Raw genomic sequence first — 20593 nt, forward strand, 5'->3', positions numbered from 1 at the left:
TTTGGATAACTTTTTCATTAACTTTATTCTTTCCCAGAAGATGCTTAAAATAGTTACAAAAGATGATTTGTTGGTTGGTTAGCAGCTTTGGGATTTATGGCTACATCAACAAAGGCTATGAGGCCTGTGTGTTCATCTAGCCAGTTTGTCAGTATAAAGAGTTTATGCATCTTAGATGGGATTCAAACCAAGATATTTCCACCCAAAGGGCATTATTGATATCAACCAAGCACGAAAAATGAATTAAAACTTTAAAACTGAATGTTAAGTTCTGTGTCAGTGGTTTGAATTAAATCACGGTACTTCAAGCTGCTTTAAACAAACTAGTAGGCTGGTTCTACTTGAATTTTGATGACTCGACACTCAGGGTAGCTCCTGAGTTTCAAAACGTTTCAAATAACGTGACATAAAAAAGCTTAACATTTTATATATATATATATATATAGGATAGATAAAGTCATTTACTGATTTCACCACCATGCTGACCTCAGGCATTCTATTTTTTCTTTATATAAATTTTTTTTTGATAGCTAAATTGAACTAATAAAGCATTCAAGTATTAAGAAAGCAGTTGATCTTTTCTGTTTTCCTATATATTTTCATGCTTTCATCTTTTTATTGCTGATTTTCATAATAAATTTGTTATGACTCGACAGTCAGGGGCTATCCTGAGTGTCGAGTCATCAGAATTCAAGGAGAACTAGCCTACCAGTCCAGAACAGGGGGGGGGGGGCGTACCCCCCTTGTTCTGGACTGGTAGGCTAGTCCCCCCCCCCCCCCCCCCCCAAGTAATGAATAATAGAGAAAATCAGGCAGAATTCAAGACTAGTAGTAGTAGTATACCAGACGTTCATATCAAGTTCATCGTAAGGATGATAGTGTGTGAGAGCATTGAACAAGTACCTGTTCAAAAAAGACGTTCATATCAAGTTTATCGTAAGGATGATAGTGTGTGAGAGCATTGAACAAGTACCTGTTCATAATATAACATAACATAATATAATATAACATAACAGTGAAATTATAGTTAGAGTAAATGCACATATCAATATGGATCTGCATATGTTGGCAATGCAGCCATTCACAATATTCTGAATTTTAGCTGTCGTTTCAAGAGTTACGCTCAGATTTGTTTAGTTACATTTACGCTCACTTCAGTGATGAGCACAGAGAAATTAATTAGCACTGATTTCAATAGATACTAATGTGCACTCCAATAAAACATATGATCCTTAGTTACTTGAAAAGTGTTGGCAATTGTGTGGACACTGCTTCATATGATGGGTTGGTGTCCATGTTTATCAAATCATGGCAAACACATATAAATGGGCTGTAGAAGCTTTTCACTTCAAGCGCCACTAGACAAGAAACTTTGCTTTAAATTAAAGATACCAAGAAATTATATACTTGGTTTAATCCTTTATCCAAGTGTAAACAAACAAAGTTTGCACTTGAAATATAATCAGGACTAGGACAACTCGTATATAGAAGTTAATGACTTCACATCACTTGCCTTAGTATCCCATAATGCAAAGCACATTTCCTTATGGGAAGGGGTCACTACCCAGACTGGTTTTGACCTTTATTGAGGTCTCATCAGTGGGAGCCAGATCCAGAGGTGAGACTAAGGTTGAAGTAATGCAGGAGTCATATTTTCATATACGAGTTGCCAAAAGGTGTCGCACCTTATTATTAAAATACTATGGATTAGAGATAGTTGTTGAAAGTTTTTCCACATGGTTATACTATAAATTAAAGATACCAAGAAATTAAATTATATATTTGGTTTAATCCTTCATTCAAGTGTAAGCAAACAAAGTTTGTGCCTGAAATATAATCTCATATATGAAAATATGAATTCTGCATTACTTCAACCTTAGTATCACCTCTGGATCTGACTCCAATTGACAAGACCTCAGTAAAGATTGAAACTGGTCTGGGTAGTGACCCAGACCAGTGACCCATAATGCATAGTATTATACATACCCATAAGGATATGTGATTTGCATTATGGGATACTAAGGCAAGTGATGTGAAGTCATTAGCTTCTATATACGAGTTGCCTTAGTCCTGATTATATTTCAGGCACAAACTTTGTTTGCTTACACTTGGATAAAGGATTAAACCAAGTATATAATTTCTTGGTATCTTTAATTTATAGTATAACCAAGTGGAAAAACTTCCAAGAAACTTTACTGTGTTTTCATTCTGAGAAATAAGAATGAAATGAGAGATAAGATAGATTTTCAAATCCATTAAATTTGTTTAAATCTAATCCTCCTGATAGAGTTTGGTTAGAAATACAACAGTTTATGAGACCAGAGACTAGATGTAAGAGTTCTGAGAAATATTAGACAAATGAATATAGGCATTATTGGTCTAATCACAGTAAAGCTTGAAATGCTGAATAAGAAATTTATGTTACTAATCTTCAAGACTATGGAATCAGGGATAATTTAGGGATCATCAGTAAGTTTTGGTAACCATCTTACATTCTTAAACAGCATGTGAGATGAAAGACTAATAAAACAAATGGTTTAGACAGAGTAGTCATTTGAAGGATTGAAGAAACATAATTGATTGGAGCCTCCACACAGTCTATAAAGAATGTGGAGAACTAAGTAGAGTTGATTCTGATTCAGTGCCCATTCCTTGCATCTAAATATTCATTTGGATGTTGAAAAAATGAGGATGTACTAGCAGTTTGGGATTTAGCCAACCAAATTATATCTTAGATTGATTAAAACTGCATATATGTGGTGGTGTAACAGTAACACAGATATCATGAATATTATTAAACAAGAATTTTTTTATAAGTTGTAATTTTAATTTGAAACTTATAATTGGTTAGTTTTGCTCACACAAAACTGACAGCTTCTCCAGAGTGCATACTAAACACAAAAAACATAACCAGATAACAACAAAGCTGTCCCAATGCTAAAAATTCATTACAAATGAAAATAAATTAATTCATCCTAAAACACAAATATGAAGTTGCATGCCATGCATTAACTGTCATCAGGTAAAGACTGGAGATGATTGTTGGCAAAATTGAAATCCAAATATTGAAAGATTTAATGAGAGATTTTCAAATGTCATTTAATATGTCCTTGATTTCTATGCAAAGATCCACATGAATGAATAACTGTAATGGATTCTTTTAGAAGTCTGGAGTAAAAGTTTTCTTCTAAATATGGTATGGTAGAAATATCCCAGTTTACTGTATGGTTAGTGGTTGAGGTATGGTTGGCCAAACCAGATCTTTCTTTTCTGTTATGCTCAACATGTTTGCTTTTTCTCACTTTAAGTCTACAGATTATCTGTCCTATATAGGTTAAAGCACATGAGCATGGTGTTCTGTATGCTCCAGGGTGTTGAACAGTCTCCGCAGGAGACCTGAGGGGCTGCCAACAGTTTTTAAATCACCTTGAAAGTCATTCTGATGTTATGATCTTTAAAATATATTGTGCTGACTGGGTGGAATTTGCAGTATAACCCAGTTGTGATTCCCAACCCATGAAAGATTGTAGACCTATAGTACATTAATGTTAGTACTATGTGTGTATAGGCTAAGCTTAAGGTTAGATTCATAAATCCTGCTCTAGAAAAATAACTTTTTCAAGCCAGGCTTCCAGTAAGCAGAGTGGTGGTGGTCTCACCCTAGTGATATTCATCTACCACCTAAAGACATTCACAAACATTTGTGTCCCCAGTGAGATTCTAACTCACTGCATGTAGGTTGAAGAGTGGATACATTATCCAATCAGCCTACCATGCTAGCAAAAACTTCCTTGCTGATTTCATCAAGACTATGAAAAGCAAAAAAAGCCAGCTACTGGAACAAATTTGGCCCACAGCAGAATTGAAGAAAGGCATTCAGCATGAGAAGAGTTTGGAAAAGAGGTGTAACTAGCAGAAGAATTACTGAAACATGTTAACATAATACATTACTTAACAAAAACAGGTGAGACACTTCTAAATTATAAATATGATATGTTATATTTGAGCAGCATTAGTGATCGATAAAAGGAAGGAGTAGCTATGGTGCTTTGTACTAAGCATGAAAATAAACTTTAATATCACATGAGCAAATTTAAAAATGGGAAAGTAGACAATGAGATTTAATTGTGCCTGTAGTTCTGCAGACAGCTCTGTTGAGGAAGAAGTAGAATTTTTTTCTGCTACCTGAAGTTGTCAATATTCTAGACAGTATTCAAACTCTTTAACTTATGGATCCAGTTTGAAATAAAACAGTTGGTCAGAGATAGACCCAAGTATAAGAGTTCTCAGGAAACTTAGTGGAGTACATCATCAGACACTGATTTTCAGCACAAAAATTTTACTTTCATGAAAGTTTATTATTGTGGTTATCATGTAATTTTGTTGTTTGAAATGATCAAATTAGTGATCCAAGCAATATGACTTTGAAGAACATTTCTTTGAGGTAACTATGCGTGAAATCTTATCTGTGTTGGATTGTCACAGTATGTATCTTTTTCTGTTGAGAAATGCATGAAAATAGACACAATTCTAGGATTTAAATTCTAGAATTGTGTTATTTCTAGCCTCTTGATTGATTATTCACAATAAATTTATATCTGTGTAATACTTAAATTTCACTGAGAAGTTATACTAAATAATCCATTAAACTGCATGTTAATTTGTGATGGCTCTTAGTTATGTGTGTCCCAATTTAGACAATTCAAAGTTACCTGAAATTCCTCTTTTATTGCTTTGATTAATACTGTATATAAATTAAAAGCATAAAAATGTTTGTGTGTATACTTGAAGTGGTGATAAACTTAGTAATTTTCAGTTTTATCTTTTGCCAGAGTGGTAAGTCTAGAGTAGTACTACACTTCCATTATACTACTTGGCCAGATTTTGGAGTTCCTGAATCACCTGCTGCATTTTTAAATTTCCTAATGGCCGTCCGGGAATCTGGTGCCCTTGATCCAGCTGTTGGGCCCCCTATTGTCCACTGCAGTGCAGGAATTGGCCGCTCAGGAACTTTCTGCCTTGTTGATTCCTGCCTTGTTCTGGTAATTATTTCTGCATGAAACTATTTTTCTATTCCTGTTTTGTCTGAATTGAAATCTGTGTGTGTGTGTGTGTGTATAGAATAAATGCTAGTATCTTCTAATTTTAAGACGAAATGTTTACATAATAAAAAAGTTATTTACTGTGACATACATTGGAAGTTTTTTCCCCACTTGGTTAGACTATAATAAATTTAGTTTAATCCTTTATCCAAGTGTAAGCAAACAAAGTTTGCACCTAAAGCATCCTCAGGACTGAGGCAACTCGTGGTAAAGGTGGACCAAGCTCACATCACTACTTATCTTAGTATCTTCCATAATGCAAAGCACATCTCATTGCAGACATGTGTAATGCTATGCATTAAAGGAAGGGCCACTACCTGGACCAGTTTCAACCTTTATTGAGGTCTCGTCAGTGGGAGCCAGACCAAGAGGTGGTGATACCAAAGCGGAAGAAATGGAGAAGTCATCTTTACCTATACGAGTTGTCTCACCTTATTATTAAATTACTCTGAATTTAGAAAAAGATGTTGGAAGTTTTTTCCCCCCACTTGGTTAGACTATAATAAATTTAGTTTAATTGTTTATCCAAGTGTAAGCAAACAAAGTTTGCGCCTGAAGCACCTTCAGGACTGAGGTAACTTGTGGTAAAGGTGGACCAAGCTCCCATCACTCCCTGTATTCACTTGTCATCACTCTGGCCACTACCCAGATGAAACTGGTCTAGGTAGTGGTCCTTCACTTAATGCATAGCATTATATATGTCCGCAAGGAGATGTGCTTTGCATTATGGGAGATACCAAGGACAAGGAGTGATGGGAGCTTGGTCTACCTTTACCACAAGTTGCCTCAGTCCTGAAGATACTTCAGGCACAAACTTTGTTTGCTTACACTTGGATAAAGGATTAAACTAAATTTATTATAGTCTAACCAAGTGGGGGGGAAAAAACTTCCAACATCTTTCTCTAAATTCAGAGTAATTTAATAATAAGGTGAGACACCTTTTGCCAACTTGCATAGGTAAAGATGACCTCTCCATTTCTTCCACCTTGGTATCACTACCTCTGGATCTGGCACCCACTGATGAGACCTCAATAAAGGTCAAAACCGGTCCAGGTAGTGGCCCCTCCCTTAATGCATAACATTATACATGTCCGCAAGGAGATGTGCTTTGTATTATGGGAGATACTAAAACAAAGAGTGATGGAAGCTTGGTCCACCTTTAACACAAGTTGCCTCAGTCCTGAAGATGCTTCAGGTGCAAACTTTGTTTGCTTACACTTGGATAAAGGATTAAACTAAATTTATTATGTGACATACATGTTATTCTATAGTTATGAGAAGTAGATTTTTTTTTTTTTACATGAAGAGGAGATGGGTGAATAAAATGCATTTTGAATGTGGGAATGATTTCAAGGTTCACTATGATAGATGTGTTGCTGGTTAAGAGACCCTCCTGACTCCATAGATGTTACTGTAATAATAATAATAATAATAATACAGTTGACCCTTGAAGAATGTGGGTTTGAACTGCACAGATCCACTTATACATGGTTTTTTATGAATAAATATATTGGAAATTTTTTTTTGAGATTTGAGACAATTTGAAAAAAATCACGTACTGCGTAGCTTAGAAATATTGAAAAAATTAAGAAAAAGTTAGGTATGTCATGAATGCATAAAATATATGTAGATAGTAGTCTATTTTATCATTTACTACCATAAAGTATGCATAAATCTATTTATAAAAAGTTAAAATTTATTAAAACTTATGCACACAAACACGTGCATACCGTACATGGCCATTTGCAGTCTAGAGAAATGTAAAGGTGCAGTGCTAAATAAACTGTTATTAATTTGCATAAAATAATTTTATAACGATTCATTCATTAGTGTATAGGCTAGGCTACTATGAAGCAATCATATCGATTGCACTAGACTACCATAAAGCAATCATATTGCTACTGCTTCATTATCAATGCATCAATCGTTATACATGTAAATAAATATGGATCATTTCTTTTTCGTGTTATCTTTTCATTTTTGATGTCTAGTGTTAGTAATTCGTATAACATCTACAGTGTTTTTTATCATATAAGACAATATTGATGTGGGTACTGACAGACATACAATTCATCTTGTAAACAGACGACTAAACTTACTGTACCAATAAATACAGTACTGTAAATGTATTTTCACTTCCTTATGATTTTTGTTTATTAACATTTTCTCTTCTTCTTCTTCATGTAGCGTCCTCAGTGAGAGGATGCGGTGCCATGTCCTTCCATTTCTCTCTGTTGGTGGCTTTTTTTTTTGTTTCTGCATAGCCATGTGATCCTGTCCACGATCTTATCTTCAAACCATGTCCTTCATTTTTTACCTCTTACCTTTTTTCTAGCTTACTTTATTGTAAGAATATAGTATGTATACATATATACCTTATAAAATATGTGTTAATCGACTGTTTATGTTATCGTTAAAGCTTCCAGTCAAGTAGGTTTTTAATAGTTACGTTTTTGGGGGGAGTCAGAAGTTATACACAGATTTTTGAAGAGTGTGTGAGGGGGGGGCTAACACCAGTGTTGTTCAAGGGTCAACTGTATATGAAGGCCTAGCAGCTTTGCTGGTTGAAGATAGCACACTTGAAATAATGATATTGAACATTTAAAATAATCTATCAGGAATTTTTTTTTAATTTATTTATTTAAAGAAAGAAAAGTGCAATCGCAATAGCATGCTTCTGGTGCTGTATGTGTGAGTGAGTGAGTGACTTCATCAGATTCTCTATATGTACCCCCAGAGGTGTACAGGATATTATGATGCATTATTATTAATTTCTTATCAAGGATTTTCCTCCAGTTTCTCTATTATCTGTCAGGACTCCACTATTGTAAGTATTTTATATTTCAGTCTTCTAAGATACTTTTTTTGCTCCTTTCCTTTTCCATTCTGTTTAAGTGACCATACCATTTGAGATTAGCTCTGTTAACAGCCATCCTTATTGACTGAATGGATAGCATACCCACTCTCCAACTAACAGGTTGTAGGTGTGAATCCTATCGTGGGCACAGATGTTTGTAAAAGTCTGATCTGGATGAGTGTGTATAACTCCTTGAGGTTATAAGTCTTGTCTTTAAATCATCTGCAAATTACATAGGTTCTAGTTTGAGTGTCTTGTTTAGAGGAGCAGCGATATCGTCCTCTAACTGGGACATTTGGCTCCACCCAGACTGAATAGATAAGCCTAATTAAAGATCCTAATAGGGTTGGATTAGAAATAAGGATAGATAAGCTAGTACGTAAGTAGGAATTTGATTAGTTAGGAAGAAGCTGATTGCACATATATCAGATTATGATACGTTTGAGCAGCCATATCTGTGGTGGGCAATTACCTGCTGTTAGTAAAGTTACAATCTGGCAATAATCTAAATCAGTATGTCTGTATTCTTATAAATAATTAGTAGTGGCAAGTATAGCTGATAGTCCTTAGGCCATACTGTAGTAAATGCATGAAGGTTCATGTGCTACAAAATTGAGGGGTTTGGGCTCTTAATGTGGGATGATGTATGAACGTCTCTAAGTCAGACTCCTATCTCACCACTGCAACAATGCCAGTTGTTCCTTGCATTTTGAAAGGCAGCACCAGCTGGAGTTACTTTCATACTGTTACAGTGCAAACACTGGCGATGAGACCATTAGAATGGAAGCCTTAATGCAGCTGTTGAGACTATGATGCTGTTGCCTTCTACATTTCACCATTCAGGTACAAAGTGTGGTTACCAAATTATTCGCACACAACCTACTTACTGGTCTTGGTGTCAGAAGAACAGCCACCATATACTGCAATCTGTCGAGACTCATTCTCTGTGCATTCCTGAATGCTAACAATGTCAAGTTCTTTCCTAATCTTGTTTTAAATATGATACTGCTGTTGATGCCATCTGCTCACTCCCCCTAATCTTTCTCAGAGTTTTCCTATCTATAGTCTCCATTCTTTGAAGTGTTTTATTTCTAACCAAGCTCTCAGAGCCATATGTTAAAACTGGGTTGAACACTGTGTTGTATATAGCTAGTTTTGTGTTTTGATTAATTTCTTTCTTATTCCATATAAATTTATTCTGCTGACTTCCTACCATACCAGCTTTACTAATTCTGTTTTCTCTTTCCATATTTAATTTGCCATCTTGACTAAAAATTGTGCTTAAATAGCTGAAATGTTTTACTTATTCTGTAGGTTCTGCATTCAGGGTGCAGTTTATGCATACTGGTACTTGCTATCATTATTTATTAGCTTTGCTCTTTTCTCCAAAATTTCTGGTAATTTGCAACTCTGCTGTTTAAATCTCTGACAAGGACCAACTTTTCCCTCTTTTTGTCAGCTGTCTTCTCTAATGCCCTGAAAAATTTCTCATGAACAGAAGAAGTATATGAGATTAGAACCAATGACTAGTGCTAATTTTTGTGATTACCAAACTACTAATACAACCAAATACCAATATGGTTCTGTATGATAAATAAATCTGCTAATGCCTTTTATTCCCATCAATGCTATCAAACGTTTGAGCCCGGACAATCAAACTCCACTCTTAACCGATCAGAAATAGCTGTCCCAAGACTGTCACTGATTTTAAATGGCATCCGGTGAAGCGAGGTAGACAGGCACTGCCATTTTGTAGTCCCCAACACAATGCATTATTGTCTGAAACAGTGGGGGTTTCTATGGTTCATTTTCTTAAGTTTGTAGGACAAAAAACCCACTGGTGAAAAAATGCTTGCTTGTGCTAGAGATCAACTAACTCATAAATTGGTTGATGAAAGGGTTAGAAAATGTTCCTGTAGTCAACGGCTAGAATTGACCTTAGAGTAGTCTTTCTTTGGGCAGCGTAGTGCTATGATGCAAATGCCACTTTCACATTAAAATTCAAAGCTGCGAGATAGCAGCATTACCAGACTTATTGGAACTTGAAGATTTCTTGACAAATCCTGTGCACTTCTAATGGTTAAAAAGATTTGGGCAAGCAGTGCGCATTGCAAAGGAATCTCTCTTGTTACCTTGAGTGCATGTGCCATAGATTCAGCTGACCTTGACTTAGAACATTAGATTTGAGGATATTGAATGTTGATGTGCTGCCTTTTAAGGAAGTCTACTTGTTATGCCTGTAATGAACTGAAAATTCCATGTGCTACTGTCTGTAAAATTTTTCATACATAACTAAGCTTCATCCATATAAGTTCTGACTAGTTAAGCAGACATTTAATGACCATGTTGAAAGGAAAAATTAAACTGTATATATGATCAAGCAATTCCATTCATAACATGGTATTGATTTCTTGTCCAAGTGAAGTAACACTTACGAAGTCACCCTTGTCCTCATGTTGATTAACATTATAAGTGTTCCAGCAAGATAGTCTTTGTACTTTCTATACTTTGTTGGATTATTGTTTTGGCTTATCTGATCCTTGGTTTTCTGAAGTGTGCTAATGCTGTTCAAGATGAAACATTGTGAAATATTTGCTTTAGCGGTACACATACTAAAATTGGACTGATATAAAAACATTAACATGACCCATGTGCAACATCGACATGCAAAATTATGAAACATTCCACTTTTTTTCTTCTTTTTTTTTTGTTAGCGTGGTTAGTCAAAACAGATAGCATTTCTGCTGTCCAAAAAAAATTCAATACCAATAAGGTCATAGATTCTAATCTTGTGTGCATGGATGCTTGAGAATGTCTGCAGTGTGAATTGCCACTATTGTCTTGCTTATTGGAAGACTGAAATCACTTGGGGGAAAAAAAAAAAAAAAAAAGTCCTATGTTGATCTCTAGAGTAGGGTTTACAGATTATGTAGGGTACATCCATCAAAATGATACAACAACAGAAAAATGCAGAACGAGGAATTTTCGCAAAGAAGATTCATATGATATATATATGGGAGCATAACATCCAGAGACACATATTATGATGTTTCTGATAGATTAACATTACAGATACTTGATATATGCATCATTCATAGGACAGGCTAAGTCACAGTGATAATCAGTTTTCTTCTATACATATATACACGCACACTATCATATTGGAAGATATAGAGGCCACTGTTGATTGTGATCTTTTTAAGCTAAAAATCTCCTGTATCTTTATGGAATGGACTTCTTTGCCTTTCACATAATCCCACAGAAGGGGTAAAATCAAGTGGGATAGAGTCTACCGATCTCAGCGGTGGCCAAGGAACGGGTTCCTCTCTTGTACCGAATAATCAATGAAGTATTAGACATTACTATTTAAGAAGAGTCCTTTCATGCTGGAATATGAGAGCAGATTGGAAATGTTTATTGTGGTGCCATAAACAGCTTAAGCATTGCTAAGTATGCATGATCTTTCACAGATTTTTCTACAAAGAAGAATGGCTCAACAGTCTTGTTACATATGAGGCACCATCATTATTATTATTTGTGACACCTCCAAGGAGTCCGAAGACTCATCGCGAGAGGACACCCACTATACAACTGTCTCCATCACTACACCGAACTTCTATTGCCAATCATCTCCATCAATGCCATCTACCGCCCACCACTACCACCACTAGTATTTTTTGACTGTAAATTGCATGTATTCTGAAGAGCCAGTTTGTCTGTATGCGGGATGAAAAACCCTGCTACCTCCTTATGAGATTGGCTAACTCATCTTTGATTGAAAAAGTCCACATAAAGATTCCTCCTGTCACGACGAGAATTGGACTTAGGCCTATTCCAATCAAAGGGCGCAATGTACTGTTGTCTTCCAATTGTGCTATGGAGGTGCTATAATCATTATGCATTAAATTTTGGACTGTTTCTTTTATCCTCATGGATGAAATGTCTTCTTGTTCTAAGTTTCTATTCTTTAACTTGCCAATGTATGTAAATGTTGCTTCATAGGAAAATATGCCTGGTTCAGATATTCTGAATTTTAGTTCAGGCTACATAGCATAATTTTTCTGTTTGATATGATCATCATATACTGTCTGCTGAACCAATTGAAGCTTATGTGTATAGAGTGGTAGCCACGTGCACAGCTGCATGTTAATTTTGCAGTTCATTAATAGCATGCCTTCCTTAGAAGGCAGCACATATGCATTTAATTTCCTTATTTGATGTTCTGGATCTTTATCTACATTGCTGTTTCAAAACACTTCCAGTTTTTCCTCAGATTTCTTCATCTATATACTTGGGTCTCTTTATATCAGTACGGTGCAACTTCATTTCATTTAACCATGGCATGGATTTTGTTCTTTCTTCATGATTTAATATGAAACATAATATTAAAATAAATATATAAACTTATAATTTAGAACAGCAAAAAATCTTGCAGAGACAAGTTTCAACATGAAGGAGAAGTGGAAAGCGTCCTGGTGTAACACTTCAACAGGGATCTTCCATGAATTAGTGGACCCAATACAGATACCTTCGGGTTTTGACCTACCTCAGAAAACTTGGTCTGCCCTTAACCGAATTTGCACCAACCATAGCAGATGTACAGACCACCTTTACAAATGGGGCATGATTGCCTCACCCAGGTTCGACTGTGGATCACCCCACTAGACAATTAATCATATTACAGCAGAATGTGTCCTACGTGCATACAGTGGAAACCTGTCAGACTTCATGCATGCTACACCAAGTGCAGTCGACTGGATAATCGACTTAGACATTCAGTTGTTGTGGCCTATTCTTGATTCTTGAGTGTCTCTTTTATGACTATTTAGTCTTATTATTGCACATATGTCTATTACTATGTCCATATATATTAATAATGTAATGTAACTTTTCATGTGTGAGCCATATGCTAAATAAATAAATTTAGAACAATTATATATAAATAGTTATAAGGCTTCAAAGTTGTTTTTCAGTTTTATTTAAGCACTATGTATAGGGTATCTAGATATACAACCTCTCATGGGTATTTAACCATTTGTCTCCCCTCCACAAAAAAAAAAAAAAAAATCCATTTCTTGAATGAAATATGCAGATTGCAGCAAATTATTCACATGTTCTTGAAAGGAAACTAAAGCAGGAATTTTCATCATTCCAAATTCTACTTATCCAAAACCCTAAATGCAGATCTGATCAGTGCAAGCAAAACTCGATCATGTTATATGCTCACAAATAAGAACCTTAAAATTTATTTTATTATTATTATTTTTAATCTTACTTTTAGCATGTTGTAAATCTCTGCACAAGATGAGATTTCTCATCTTGGACCTCTTCAGTATTAATGATTCCCCCCCCCCCCCCGCTTTACCTTTGAATAACTTAGCAAATCTCACAAATTCATGCAACTTGAGTACTGTTTTCACATTTAGGTTGATGTCCATAAGAACTTTCTAAGCTACTGTGGCAGAAGGGAACTGTGTAGCGTTAGTAATCAGACACTTCATTTCATATTCTGTCTCAGCTGTTTTTTCTAAATATTTTCATGGTTACTGTTCTTTAAAATTGGTATCAGCAATTCTCCCCCCCTCTCTCCTTCTGTATTTGCTAAATCATGTGCAACAGCTCTTCAACACTTCTCACAGTCCATCAGTTTATCCACAGAACAATCTGTGGATAGACCGATAAACAACAGAACCATCCACAACTTCCCATTCATTTATTCCCCCCCAACCCCCTTCCACTGCTCTGCTGTCTCTTGTACTTTTTGTATAAATCTATGCAGTCTTGTTGGAAATCAGTGAAACGGTTTGAATTTTATGATCATCTCAGTAAAAAAATATACCAATTTGTTGCAAAATGAGCTGCAGAACCTTTTGTAGGATGTTCTTTGATTTACTTGGTAGTTTATTTCTCTTATTATAAGGCTTCACTTCATTTTTTCAAAGGTTTCCAGTTATCTGATCATCTGTCTCAGCCATTTAATTGCTCAAGGAGGCCCTTTTTCCAGGTCAACTTAATCTCCCAACCCTTTAAACTTCTGTCTGGAGTCATATAAAAGTGTTAGTAAATGTGCAAAATACTAAATATCCCAAACAGTTCTGCACTGGATAATTTTGAACACTAGACTACATTCAAAATGTCTGATCGACAACAGAGCTGTTTGGGATATTTGGTATTATAGCCAAAGCAACTAAGCATTAAGGGATTCTGGGTGACAGTAGTGGATGCGCATTTCATCACTGTTAAAACAATCTTGTTCAGCATGTCATCTTCCTCTTCCTTTTTAGTATCATTATTCTGCTTCAAATGTCACTGTGTAAAGTGCACTGTGTATTCAGATTTTTCAGGTCACCAGGAATCCATCTTACATTCACTTTTTGAAATTTGTGGTGATGATGATGCATTTATGCTATAGGCCAGTGTATTATGTTTGTTAATCATGTATATGCTCAACTGACCAGTTAATCTATTTTGCAAGATGAAAAAAAAAATCCAAGTTTCTGGAAATAAAACCACTACCACTTCTGTATAAGGTCAGCTAGCTCATCTTCATTTGAAAAGCCCCTATAAATTTTCTTTTTGTCTTACATAGTAGTTAATTAATTTGCCACAAAATAGAGGAGAAAAAGAAGCAAGCAGGACAATGATGTTGACATAGCATTGTTTTTGTTAAACATAATTCTCCCAAACTTCTTTTTTTTTGCTTGTCTCATTGCTTTTCAAATAAAATCACATCGATTGCTATTTTAGCTAATGATGCATCAATTTCAATCTTTGCATCATCAGAAAAAAACAGTTATTGTTTGAGACCAAACAAATAGAAATCCTTCAAGACACTGTCAGAATCTAGGGTACATGATCAAAAAGTTGTACTGCAGATTATTAATGCTCTCTCACGGCTTGCATACATAGTGTATGCACTCTTTCATTGTTGCATCAAAATTACTGCAGATCTTAATAGCCAGACCTTTTTTTGCAAGTTGAAGATTCTTCCAGCTGTGTATATTAAGATGCAGGATTTGCAGTCTTTCCATCATTTGGTAAATGGCCATGTCATGCATGCAAGCTTCCTTTCCTTCCACTGCCTTAGATAATGAACCAGGAAAGTATGATGCTTCCATTACATTAACGCACATCAGGATTCTGGGTGACAGTAGTGGACCCACATTTCATTACCATTAACAATCCTGTTCAGTGTCATCTTTTTTTAGTATCATTTTTTTTTAGTATCTTCAAATGTCACTGAAGTGCAGTGTGTTTAGGTTTTTCAGGTCATTAGGACTCTATCTTCATTTGTTTTTTGAAATTTGTGGTGATTATGCATTAATACTATAGGCGTGGCATACTTTGAAGCTTTGCATGATCTTGTGAAATTTTTTCAGCATGTTATAAACTTATGTGACAGACATTTTGTGGTATATTGGAAGCAATTCTTTGTGTAAAACCTTGGCTGATTATGGATGAATGCTGTTCTTCATTTGTGCGTTCATATCATTACAGTTGTTATTTTATACTCTGCAAGTCTAATCATTAAATTGAAGTTTACATGGCCTACTGCTGATAACTCACAATATTTAGTATTTATGTAGTTGCATCTGTTTTGTTGACTTTTTCTCATTCATACATACATACATACTTAACTAACTATAGCTACAGTTTTTGTCTACTTGCTGATGATTTTTCCATTTGTGAAAAGTATACTGATGGATCTTCTTTATCAGTTATTTTTGTTGATCTGTTTTTTTATAGCCATCTTCTCCCCATGATGATTACTAAGAATAAATTTTATTTCAAAGTGCTTTTTTTCAAGAATCTCCATAAGATCTAGGTACTCTGGAAACCTTACTTTAAAGACAAAACACAGAACTTTAAAAAAAAAATTTAAAAAAATCCACTTCATAATATATTTAAGACATTCAAAGTGGAAATGGAACCCATGGCCTATAGGTTGGAAAGTTTTGGTTATCAAGATTATTGCGTATGTGCAAATGGATTCAGTCTCAAAGTGACAGAATTAATAAGCAAAGCCTAGTTTTTGGGCAGAGAGAATTATTTTACTTTTGTTCACTATTCCTTTCTCATAATGTCATATTTAGTGTTTTAACTTTTTATGTGATACATATTTTATCGATTACCGAAATTATAAATGAATTGTGTTTACAATGGTAACAAGAACTTGAGATTATTAATAATATAGTGGAAATGGAACCCATGGCCTATAGGTTGGAAAGTTTTGGTTATCAAGATTATTGCGTATGTGCAAATGGATTCAGTCTCAAAGTGACAGAATTAATAAGCAAAGCCTAGTTTTTGGGCAGAGAGAATTATTTTACTTTTGTTCACTATTCCTTTCTCATAATGTCATATTTAGTGTTTTAACTTTTTATGTGATACATATTTTATTGATTACCGAAATTATAAATGAATTGTGTTTACAATGGTAACAAGAACTTGAGATTATTAATAAGGGGAATTATAGTTTGAGAGTGAAATTGAAGACTAAGAGCTGTTCACTTTGCTTTTTTTTTATCATTCAAAACTTTAAAAAAATAATGTTAATAATTATGATATTTATTTCAATGGAAAAGCAAAAATCTAGTTAATGTGTTAAACAAGATCATGAATGATTTTGTAAACTTTTTTTTTTTTTTTAAATTATGCTCCCATGCTAGAAAGATTGTTAATCTGTATCATATCACCATGATATTGTGAGTGGTCTCTAAGAGTTAGATAATCTGGGAATCTGCTCTGCAGATTCCCAGATTATCTAACTAACAAACCTGGCGCTTTTCTTGACACATCAAATCTCCTATAAGCAGGGTAGTGAAAATTGAAAATTTGAATTTTCAATTGAAAATTATATAATTGAAATACCTAATATATCTTCTTATTGTGATAATCATGCTGGTTAAAGAATAAACATTGTACACTTTTAATAAATGTCCCATATCAAACAAGAATTTTAGTTTGCTTTAAGATTTAAGACTTTCTCACTCTAGCAAACTCACAGAGATCACAAGCAGTTTGTTCTGGTAGTTGGCTATAGGGAATTCCTTACAATATCATTATACTTATGGAATTTTGATCAGGAGACTTTTCTTTGTTCTAGTGACACTATATATATATATATTTAAATTTAAATATTTAGGTGTGTGTGTGTGTGTGTGTGTGTGTTGTATAACCTTTTTAATATGTATGCAACCGTTCAGTTCTCAAATCAATTTTGCAATTTATAAAAATTTTGATATTTCTCATGCTACAACTATTTTATCTTTTTAAACATTTCTTTATAGATAGAAGAAAATGGAAGCATTAACTCAGTAAATATACGAGACATTCTTCTTGAGATGAGGCGTTATAGAATGGGTTTGATACAAACTCCTGATCAGCTGCGCTTTTCTTACTTAGCAATCATAGAGGGTGCCAAATGTGTACTGGCTGAGAAGCAGTCTGATAAGAATGTGCCTTCAGAATCAAGTCATCGCCACAAGGTACTTCATTATATTTGTGTGTTTATGAGAGAGAGAGAGATTTTCATATAACTTTTTCCACTTAACATAATTAATTGTATAAATTATTCTTTCTTTATCATCAACATTTTCTATAAAAATTGGTATGTTATTTCGATTGGCTCTAATATCATTATAACTGCCTTCCTATATATCTTCCCCATCATTTTTTTTTTTTTTTTGCTTTAAATGCATGTTTTGTTAAAGAGTGAGTAGTGAGTGAGAGGGATTTTTTATCTTTCTAAAGAGGATCAATACTAACTAACCTTAGCTTAACACTGACTGTTGCTTGTTGTGTCAGCACATAAAAATGTTGCTTATTCCCCCTATTAAAAAGAATATTTGTCTGATAAGTTGGACTAAACATTTGAAAGTAGTAGCACAGGTCTTATTACCCACCCAGTTATGTGTATTTTGAAGTTAGAAATATTTGACAACACAGCAGCATTAGTTGATTTTGCTTCAATTTTTGGTAGTGTTGACAAAGTTTACTAGGTGTAATTGGATTGGCACCATTAATACAATTATTTTTATTGTTTAGCTAGTTTTACACAGTGTTTAGCATTCTTGCATTTGTCTCTGTATTCTTTAAGAGCACAAGCTGACTTATTTGACAGGAACTTTTGATATGCTTTCTTCTTTTCCTTCACTGCCTCTTTAACTTCCTGTGTCCACCAGGGAGTTCTGATTTTTTTATCCTTGCAGACAACTTCACCACATTCCTCTCTGGCAGAATCAGTCAATGTTTTCTTCAGAGTTTGCCACTGAATCTCCAAGGTTTGATTCCTGTTTTCAAACTCTTTCATTTTTTCTTCAATAATCTTTGTGTATTTTAGTCTACAGTTCACATCTGAGAGCTGCTCAACTTTTATTCGCTTTAAAACTTTCTTACATGTTATTCTTTTCAGTATGAAATTCAATTTTATCCTGCTCAAGACTAAATAGTGATCACTTCCAATTTCAAATCCTCTGTACACTCTGGTGTCCTGCACCAGGGAGAAAACATCACTATCAACAATGACATAGTCAATGAGACTTTTCTTATTCCTTGCCTCTTCTCTCCATGTGAATTTGTGCATATTTTCATGTTGGAACATGGTGTTAGTAATAACCAGTCCATGTCCTGAGCAGAAATCCAACAGTTATTTGCCATTATTATTAGCTTTGCTCTTTTCTCCAAATTTTCCTAAAATGTTTTTGTATGTCTCGCAATCATTTCCTACTCTGCTATTTAGATCCCCAACAAGGACCAACTTTTCCTTTTTCATTGTATCAGTTGCTTTTTCTAAAGCCTCAAAAAATTCCTCCACTTCTACCTTAGTAGAACCTTCTGTGGGAGCATTGGCACAAATAATTCTCATTGTCCAGTTCCCCATTCTCATATTTGCCCACATTACTCTACTTGACTGCCATTCAAGAAGATTAGCCTCGTATTTTGTGTTGAATACTATGGCTGCTACTCCTTTTCCTTGATTGTCATTGCCTGAATATAACATTTTGTATTTATTGCTCAGAAAGATCTCACCAGTTTTTGTCTTTTTTGTTTCAGTCACCCCTATTATGTCGATCTGGTACTTATCTAATTCCTCAGCTAGCTCCATTTCTTTGCCATTCAGGCTTCTTATGTTGATAGTACCGATCTTTAACTCTGGTGATGTTGAGTTGGGGTTTGTTTTCAAATTTGTTCCAGTAGCTGACTATTCGCTGTTTGCCCTGGTTCCCTGGCAAAAACAACAGGGGCTTTGTTTAACCGGGTGACGCCCCAGCCGGCATGAAATTTTGTCATGTCGTACCATCATTTTTTATTTTGGTTTAACCAATAAGAATACAATTTGGTCAGGTAAATCCCAAATTGCCAGCCCATTCTTGTTCGTTCAGTATCCAAGTAGATACCCAACAGGGCACCACGAGAAGGTGAGGATTGGACATTAGGTCAGAAGCCCTGGTCGGTTCTCCGCATTCCTTTAAAGGCTACGTGGAGGTCTCCTCTTAGTTAATACAGCTTTGACCCTTAAGCACCCCAGGTACTTATATGTATTTTGTATATCATTTCCTACTGATCTGTTTAGTCTCCAACAAGAACCAGATTTTTCTGCAAGATGTTCTCTCTCTCTTTCTGATAACTTGAAAAACATCCATACCTTCCTATCTGAATATAACATCTTATAGGAGTGCCTTACCTTTTAGTCTTGTTTCAGGTCAGTTAGTCAATATGATACTTTTTACTTCTCTAATTCTTCTGTGCATTCCATTTTATTTTAGTAATACTTTTTACATTTTTGGTGATTATCATCATTTCTGCTGAGGGTAAAATTATTCATGTTTGCAGGAGTATTATCAATTTAATTAACTAGCAATGTCAGTGTTAATATTTTTATTCATTTGTTCTAGCAATCCCATTTATCCCAGTTAGGTTAAGTTAATCTACTATAATTCACTAATAATAGTAATTTAAATTAATATACACAATTATAGGCCTCTGTTTGAGCACTTAGTTTGATGTCATTCAGCATGAGAAACTAATGACAAAGTACCTGAATGCTGGGTAGGTCATGTATGGAGGATAAATTATCAGCCTGGGTGACTTGTCAACAGTCATTTACCAGATTTTTCTAAAATGTTCCTAAGCATGTAACTTTCACTTGGGCATGCAAATAAAATAAAAAGGGCTAAAATTCAGTTTGCATAAATTTGAATCTACATAAACTATAATTCACATAACAGATGACTTATGGTACATATCAAGGATGTGGTACTTTGATGAGAATTCAACTTCATATTGGGGGGGGGGGGGGACCAAGTACATATTCCACTTGTATTCTGATTTTTGAGACTAATACAATATTGAAAAAAAATTGCAAATATTAAACCTTTTCAATAGTATGCTTTGTCACAAATATACAAAGCTGTTTATATCTGCTCTGTGCAATATGCTTACTAAAAGATATAACAACACTGAATCAAGCAATAATTATTTACAGAACTCATTTAAAAGACTTAATAACATGGTTTTTTTTAATTAAATTTTTTTTTTTTTTTTTTTTGAAAAATATAATGAAAACAATCAAAACAGAATGGAGCATCAGGGAGGAGTTTTTGGCATTGGTAAATGCAACCTTGCCAAAAGT

General features: G+C 34.6%; 1 protein-coding gene and 1 non-coding gene across 3 annotated transcripts in view; both read left to right on the forward strand.

Moving 5' to 3' along the window:
* Positions 1-20593, forward strand: part of Ptp61F (Protein tyrosine phosphatase 61F) — a 184544-nt gene that overhangs the window by 124377 nt on the left and 39574 nt on the right. For both annotated transcript variants that reach the window (XM_090397453.1, XM_090397452.1), the window contains exons 6-7: positions 4833-5042; positions 17250-17447. In XM_090397453.1, coding sequence (XP_090253579.1) covers positions 4833-5042; positions 17250-17447 — 408 coding nt within the window. The remainder of the gene's footprint in view (positions 1-4832; positions 5043-17249; positions 17448-20593) is intronic.
* LOC150103158 (U6 spliceosomal RNA) lies at positions 10552-10653 on the forward strand. The gene has a single exon (XR_016548885.1). It is a non-coding gene; the product is annotated as a U6 spliceosomal RNA (small nuclear RNA).

Source organism: Typopeltis vanoorti, chromosome 9 (assembly GCF_054136105.1).
Source record: "Typopeltis vanoorti isolate ZY-2024b chromosome 9, IOZ_Tvanoo_1.0, whole genome shotgun sequence".
Lineage (NCBI taxonomy): Eukaryota > Metazoa > Arthropoda > Arachnida > Uropygi > Thelyphonidae > Typopeltis > Typopeltis vanoorti.